This window comes from Anoplophora glabripennis, unplaced genomic scaffold (assembly GCF_000390285.2).
Source record: "Anoplophora glabripennis isolate ALB-LARVAE unplaced genomic scaffold, Agla_2.0 scaffold536, whole genome shotgun sequence".
Taxonomy (NCBI): Eukaryota; Metazoa; Arthropoda; class Insecta; order Coleoptera; family Cerambycidae; genus Anoplophora; species Anoplophora glabripennis.
The window spans coordinates 68011-76974 of NW_019416899.1; the positions used below are offsets into that span (position 1 = coordinate 68011).

At 34.2% G+C, this 8964-nt stretch overlaps 1 protein-coding gene across 1 annotated transcript in view; it reads left to right on the forward strand.

The window, feature by feature from the left end:
- LOC108911409 overlaps positions 1-6170 on the forward strand; it is a 25472-nt gene extending 19302 nt beyond the window's left edge. The window contains exon 3 of the mRNA XM_018716342.1: positions 5988-6170. Coding sequence (XP_018571858.1) covers positions 5988-6170 — 183 coding nt within the window. The remainder of the gene's footprint in view (positions 1-5987) is intronic.
- Positions 6171-8964: the final 2794 nt, after the last annotated feature.

An 8964-nucleotide genomic window follows, 5' to 3' on the forward strand; every position in this document is an offset into this window, starting at 1 on the left:
CTTCTTCTTCTTTTTCTTCTTCCTTTCTTAGTGGTTGGTCCTGATAAGTCCCATTTCCTTATTTCACATATATGCGCATATACATACATATATATATATATATATATGTCGGAGTCGTAGGGCTAACTTGGGCGTTAATATCACTACTCGTGTCAATCATCTTCACGAAATAATAAGTAATACCGTAAACGAAATGATATAAAATACAACGTTACAAATAAAGTACTCGAGGTGTTTCATGACAACAGCCAGAGGCTCGATAACGAATCCACGGTCAACAGAATAGCAATGTACTCACGTCTTCAATGCTCAAGTAGAACTCCCCTCCGTACCTCTCTCTGTACTTCTCTTTTATCGTCAGGTCAAAATTATTCTTAAATGAACCAATCAAATTCGTTATTTCCTAGGGATTCCCTTATAAAGTAATTATAAGGTAAATGCTTTCTATCTTCTGACCGCGGCTACGTTGAGTGACCCTTAAGTCTCCCCGAACCCAAGCTTGCCATCATAAAACTTGGGAATAACATAACCGGCTTAAATCATAAATAACTATTTCTAAGTTTTATGGTCTAGATACAATTTATAAAAAGGGTATTCCCGGAATAAAGTATTCTGGAATTTCCAAAGTCTGAAGGACTCGGCCCGTGAGAAGGACATCTCCGACACGGCCATTCTGACAATCACACGTCCTCGGGTGCTTCTATAAACAGTTATTTTCATATCATATAAATCGACAATTTGTTTACATTTAATTTGGCTCAGAAGTCCTGTATAGTGACCAGAGATCTGACAATATTATCTCGACTAAAATGTTACAGTATATTCTTAAGGATACCGTCAAAAATTCCCATTAGTTATCATCCCGTCTGATTCCATCACTAAGCACATAATCATTCTCATTAATTATTTTATTACAAGCAAATTTCATTCACCATAGGTATAATTCCCAGCACCCCAATGGTCTGCAACTGTATGCAACATACAGCAAAACCGTGTACCACCATAGTTCTCACAACTATGTACACGTCCACACAAAGTCCTCGCCACATTGTCAACTGCCACAGTATAACACATGTAGTGCGACTTACTTCAGGCCCCCGCCACCTCACCAGCTGCCCATCGCCCCCTGAGCAAATCACTCCAGATTTGCAGTTACGACTACAGATTGATGCAAGTGGTGCGACCTCCAAACTACCATTAGTGCTGAGTATCTCCCATGGTGGTTTCTAACTTTAACCCAGAGTTCACATTAAGATACTCTGTCTCATTAACATTAATATCAACATTATCTAAATCATCAGGTACATCTAACTCTCTGGGAATATGACTTTAACGCATTATCCTTAAGTTATCACTACTATACTTATATGATCGATTACTGATTTCAAAATACATTTATCACCGTCGAGAACTCCAGCCACCATAAATGGACCTCTGAACTTTGGATCAAGTTTTGTTTGATTTCTTTCTTTATTTTTAATCAAAACAAAATCTACTTTAAATCTAACAACTTTCGCTTTGTTCTAATCACATCTAGACTTATCGTATTTAGCAATATTTTCATTATGATCAATCGCGTTTTGCCGTACATCAAAGATATTGATTTCTTTGTTATCATCATCTACCATTAAACCAAAAAGCCTGGCTACTTTACCTATTAATAAAAGGACTAGCTTTGGTGACTCGATTGGTAGTGCAATTCATCACGAGCTGTATTTCCTCTATGGCTGTTTGCCACGAAATTTCGTTCATCTACACAGCCGTAAACGTATTTTTAAGAGTGCTCATCACTCTTACTTAATCGTTAGCCCTACTGAATCCTGCAGTGATCAAATATAACTTTTAATTTTGAAAATCACAATACTCCTGAAAGTATTTGCCCGTAAAACATCTACTCTGATCCGCTATTATGCGAACAGGTGCACCAAATAAAGATATAGCGTATGTTAGAGCCTTAATGCTACTAACTGAATTAATTTTACGGATGTGATATAGTAGGACATATTTAGTGAAAGCACCTATTAGAACACTTAATTACATACTCCTTAGTCATTTTTTTTTTCGTTATATCAGTGTTTTTCAATGTGTGGGTCGTGAAATATTTTTTTTCCATACATGAAAAAAAACTGAAAAACACTGCCTTATATCATTGTGAACTGAGATTTGGCGAAATCTGCTCAACATATCCAAACACATAAAATATTTGGCGTTACTAAGTCCCGCAATCTGGTCGGCAAAGGTAACAGAAATTTATCATCAATAATATTATCGTTTAACCCACGAAAATGGACACACAAACGATCAGAATCTTTTTTTTGCTTTCTTATCGGGTAAGATAGGACTTACAAAAGGAGAACAACTAGTACATGTAACATTTGCGTTTAACAATTCGTCAATTCTATCTAATACTGCATGTCTTTCTTTGGTACTTAAACTGTACGGTCCTTTGTACGATCACGTTAGGATCAATTAATCGGATTTCAAGCTTTTCAGTATTAACACGTGTACTTTAATATTTTTCACGTAAAAAATTCAAATTCAGTGCAACCTTTCTAGCAAAAAAAACAAATTTCAACCATTTTACATCAACAAACATTGAACACCGTATCGACATCGTACTGAAACCAACATCGACAGGACAATTCACAAAAATATCGGCATCGCATCGTATCGGGAAGCCCTCTGTACTTGGAACCTTTAAATAAATGAATCGGTAAATTCTTTTTAAAAATAAAAATAAGTCGTTCCTTACTATCGACATTGTTTAAATCAAACTTTACTATGAGTTTCGAGTTTACTTCATGCATTTATCGTCTTAATTTCTTTAAAACGCTAAAATTATCTGACGCTATTTAAAACTAATTTCACGACCAATTATTATGTGACATCTTAAATACTCGTCTAAGATAACATGAAAAACAATCAATCAATCAAACAAAAAAACAATGTATGACCATATGTCGTTACACTTGTCGAAATTTGTAAAGTACAATTGACGTTAACATTTACAATGCCCTTTTAAAATTATTAATTTATTTTCTCTTTTCTCACAAATCGAGCTGCAATGCTCCTTTTAATTAGTGAGCATTTTGCACCTAAATCAAAACAAAATGAAAACGACTCACCACGGTGGATCAATGATCCTGTTGAAGCTGCCACTGTGCAAATATCTATTCGCCGTTCACTGGCGTATCTAGCAAAAAAATCTGAATTGATCAGATAAAATCCCGTAGACGATCCAGATCCCACTTCTGATGTCGGATCTTCACGAAATAATAAGTAATACCGTAAACGAAATGATATAAAATACAACATTACAAATAAAGTACTCGAGGTGTTTCATGACAACAGCCAGAGGCTCGATAACGAATCCACGGTCAACAGAATAGCAATGTACTCACGTCTTCAATGCTCAAGTAGAACTCCCCTCCGTACCTCTCTCTGTACTTCTCTTTTATCGTCAGGTCAAAATTATTCTTAAATGAACCAATCAAATTCGTTATTTCCTAGGGATTCCCTTATAAAGTAATTATAAGGTAAATGCTTTCTATCTTCTGACCGCGGCTACGTTGAGTGACCCTTAAGTCTCCCCGAACCCAAGCTTGCCATCATAAAACTTGGGAATAACATAGCCGGCTTAATTCATAAATAACTATTTCTAAGTTTTATGGTCTAAGTACAGTTTATAAAAGGGTATTCCTCGAATAAAGTNGTTAATGAAAGTAAATATATAAACTTTTATTACTGAAAAATAATAGCAAATTCAATTTTTGGAATATAAGGTAATGACCCCATTGCGAAAGGGAGAATTAAGAGGAATATTTGGTTTGCTAATATTATTACAACATGGCATTTTGGAGACCTTTTGAAATGGAACAAAACGAAATTTACCATCAATATAATAAAATTGTTTGAGGACATAAATAATTAAAATATGTTGTTGGTCAAATGAACATATAATAGAAATTTTCTACACTTTATATAAAAAATTATTATTATTTTTTACTTTTAGCAGAAAACTTTTTTTAGGGACGCCTATGGCACTAATTAAATTTTATTGCTAGGTGTTTTTATACATGTTCAACTGACTTCGGAAAGACTATATGCGTTAGAGCGCTTCCCACGCTTAAAAATAAAACTAAACGTTGAAATTTTGTCTATCATTTACTATATAAAAATAAAATAATGAAAAATTACAGTCCGCCTTCGTGTTATATTTTATTTCAATAAATTTTTTATGCAGTCATGGTAAACGTATTCGCATGTTTTAGTAATCATATATACTTTCATATGCAACTAACTGTTTATTATGTCGTTGTACGCAGGGCGATCCAAAATATACCCATGTTTCAAATGTCTATAAAAATCATTCAAGAGGAGCCTCCAAGGCGCAGTTCCCGCCAGAATAATATGAATCCAACCCCGCAAGGTGCATTTCTTCACTTAAGTTTTCACCGATGTTTCTAAAGATCCCATTCATACGTTGAATACGCATCACGTAAGACACAGCTCCCGCCAAATAGCACCTAGTCATAAACAAACTATAACAGAGGACTTACTACGCCGCTACAATTTTCACCGATCTTTCCAATATTTCCCGCCAAGTTCCGCAAACGTTGTGATTGTCGCCAGAATCGTACTGCCATGTATGCGACCGTGCTCTGCAACACTTCGACCACGCAGAGTTTCAACCTACCTTTCGAAAATTCTCCCGCAACAACAACGGAGAAGTCCTGATTGCCGTTAAAACGGCGTAGATAGACCAGGGGTCGGCAAGTAATATTAGGTCCAGAAAAGAAAATCATATTTCTTACTAATTTTTTATTTTAATTTGCACTCAAATTTAATCTGCTTACTAACCACTAAGAACTCAAATCAGTCACATAATTGTAAAATACTAGAAAAAATAAGTGTGGCACTCAAACGTAAAAAAATATTTTTTAAATAATTTATTTGAGTAATTTATACTTTCAAAAAATTTTTGGTGGTCCAGTATTTTACCTTCCGCGTCCGCCAGTTGCCGACCGCTGCTCTAGACGATGCAGATACGTATGCGATACAGCGCTGTACCCCTCCTATCGTGCGGGGAAAAGACGAACGTCACGCATTTTTCCAAAATTTAGCCGCAAAGTCACTCGTATAAAAGGTTAACGTCAAAAATCCCTCGTTCCCTCAAACGACGACGACAACTAACACATGTAGATATATCCGCTCTGACAGGCGCACGGAACGCCAACATTTTCACCAACCTTTCCAAAAAAATGGCAAAAATTGCATCGCAGAACTTTTCAAACTCGAATCCTTAGGGGCTGTACTATAATCCCTTCGGGTCGGTACTATAATAAAATCATTTTCAGTTCTTCAACCCTTAAGAGACGCCCACTACATAAAGACGCAGTTTTTTCGAGGATCGAGTTTCTTGAAATTAAACAGGGCCATGCAGCAGGCTATCAGGTGGATTTCACCCAACCAGTGATCGAACTTCAACTCTGGTTTTCTGCAGTTTTATAACCAAGTACGGTGACCTGGCCAGAGTGTGCATTCGACTTGAATTTTCTTATTTTGCATAATCAGTAGCCTATATATCTTTCATATTGTTATTACAACTAAAACTTTAAATTTAAAAATTTAAACTACAAAAAATTACCAAGGCTAGCATAACGCTCACAAAATCAGCTTTCACACTGATATTCATAAAATGTAGCTCTTATGCTGCCATTCACACAAAAAAGCTCCTAAAGCTTACCGTACCGGCGCTCTAAGGAGGCAGTACACTATCGAACTCAAGTGTTTTAGCCAGTGCAAACAAATAGTGATATTGAGACACTACGATAACAGATTCGACAGTGCTAAACAAACAGTGTGTCACTGTACACAGCGTTCGGTTGAAAACCCATTATACACAAACCGTTTAAATCATAAAAACTCACTTTGAAACAAAGTGCAGTGCCTATAGTGCGTCTTAGATCACACCAACAAATAATTAGATTGTGGATCGTGAACCCAAAACAGAGCCACATCTCGTCATCAACACTCCGCGCCTTTTCCTAACGCTTTTCATAGTTAACGTTAAACGGGAACCGCACGAGATCTTTGTGGATCCCCTTATGGACGAGCGGGAGAGTAACCTCCTAGTACCGCAGGCGCAGGTGAAAATGGAACCAGAATAAAACGTTCCATCCGATCCCATTATGAGGGTTGGTCTACATAATGTTATGAGAGAATTATGGTAGATTAACTCCACTGCAAGCTAGTTAGACCAATCAAAATCCACCACCAAACGAATTAACCAACCAAAACCCACGACAATTGTTATAATCTTTCGATTTAATTTGCCAAAGGTGTGTATTTTCGTTACGGATTTCGATAAACTCTGATAACAGCTCTCTAGATACACTTCTTATGTTCGCTGATTATAAAAACTTTGTTGTTGTGTTGAACGTAAAGTTGACCGACTGGCAGACGTACTTCAACTTGCAATTGAAAAGACTGTATGCAGTTGCTTTTGACCAATTTAGCTTAGTCTCAAAGTCAAATTCAGCTTAAGCCCCGATTTCTGTAACAGACGCCAGCAAGTCTTATCGTGGTTTAACTTGTAAAAGCCAAGACGGCCGCTTTGAGTTCAAAATCCAAGCGAATTAACTAACTTAACTCGGTTTTATATCAAACATCCATACATTTCGTAATACTTGGAGCGAAATAAAATCAAACAGAAATCAAAAGACGCCCTAACGTTGTCATAAAGGTAGAAAGAGTATACATACATTCAATAATAAATTATTTATGAAACCAGTCAGTCAGAAGTAATTTCATCAGTTCTCATAAATATGTTAAAGTCAAACGTGACGCCTATGCCGTTGATTGGTAAATTACGAGTGAACAGAACTGTAAGATACCAGTATATTACATTTTATTTATATTTAAATTGTAATTATAAATTTTATAGGTCGCTCTTAAATCATCTTAAAAATTATAAATATTTTTAGATAACAAAATAAGAACAGTTATAATATTTTTTGCTATAAGTATCTTAATAATCGTTCATTCATGTTTTAGACCTAGACTCGTCAGGGCACTAGATTACAGAGTTCATAAATGTTTACAAGTCAGGTGATCACCGAACTTAAGCAACCAACATTGCAGGGCTGGTATTGGTAACGAAAAATCTCTAAATCCTGGCGTTACCAATATTAGTGATTCATTTACAACAAACAATGAAAAACAGTTACGTCTGCGCTTGAAATTATGCGATCGCTGATTGGTTGAATAGAATCTCATTAAAAATTATACTAATCACAGTCGGTGAAATGGAATGTTGTGGTTTAATATAATTTTGATCTTATTGTTTTAATAATTTCTAATTTTACCGAAATTTAAATTGTCAACATGAAGGAAATAAAGTTTCCAAACAAAATTACTGGTCACGTGGCTTGTAGTCATTTATTTAGACCTTACCTTATTTAGGATGGTTGTACGGTGGTTGTCACAATTTCATTATCAATTTTTTTTGTTTGTCTTATTTTTTAAGTATGTCGAAAGCACTGACGTCTAGACTATTTAAAAGAAAGAAGTTTATCTTCTTTAATTTTGATAAATTTTGATAAATTGAATCGTTTTGTAGAAATTTACGTTCATATATGCATTAAAATGTCAGATATTCCGAACAATTTCTCTAAAACAAGATAGTTTTATTATCGATTAAAACTTTTTTTACAATAACAATTTTTATTATACATGGAATTATAATAACACTTCGTAAATTACTGTCCAGATCTAGTCTATATTTAAAATATGAATAAAATAAATCGAAAGACGTTTAAGATATTTCAAGAAGCGATATCTATTATCCTCCTTTAAAGAAGTATTTCTCCATGATTATCTATTTTCAGGAAAAAGTTAATATAAAAAGGTATACCTTTTTATTGTAAAGCACAGTTACGAAAAATCCAACAAAAGTTTATATTTTTAAAACTGATTTTCTCATGTATGTACAGGGTGATACAGTATATTTTGACCCCCACATTAACTTTTTTGTTTTTAGTTATAAAAAAATTTGAAATACAAAAGTTGCACGATTTTTCGAAAATGATAGTAGAAAAACAAATGAAGTCCAAACAAAACGGCCACAGATGTTAACTTTGTTAATTTAAATAGAACAGTCTGTATATTTTTACATATTTGGATAAAACGTTCCCTGTCGAGCATAGTCATATAGGGTTTGTTGGGTCCATCTCTAACAATAAGCGAGATACTGTTAAAAAACTAAAAGAAGGTTTTTTATTAAGAAAATAAGACATATTGCAATTGTTAGACCTCTTTCAGGCATGTATATTTTTACATATTTGGATAGAACGTTCCCTGTAGAGCATAGGGTTTATTGGGTCCATCTCTAACAATAAGCAAGATACTATTAAAAAAAGAAAATTTTCTTTATTAAGAAAATAAAATATCTTTCAGGCAATTTTGTCTTTTTTCCAATTACGCAAATATTTACAGATTTAGTTGTAATATATTTTGACATATAGGACATTGATATGGTGCAAATTGCGTATAGGTATTTTAAGTAAATCTCATTAATTAGGCCGTGAGAGGCCTAATTACTTATGGACAATGTTATATGGTAGACCGTGACAGTGACAGGTAATGTCATGACAACATTAGTTATTGTTTGACAGTTTGTATTGTTTTCTAATTAAAATGAGATATACAGAGGTAGAAATATTATAGGAATTAAAATAGAGTAAAGTTCTTCTACATACTCTATTTTAATTCCTAATAATATTTCAATTTTCTACTATTGTGTAACACCTATTTTAATTAAATAATAATACAAACTGTCAATCATATCAATAACAATGTTTTATAATGACATTTACTACCTGTCACTGTCACCACCTACAATATAACACTGTCCATGAGTAATTAAGCCTCTCATGGCATAATTAGTGAGAATAGTTAAAATAT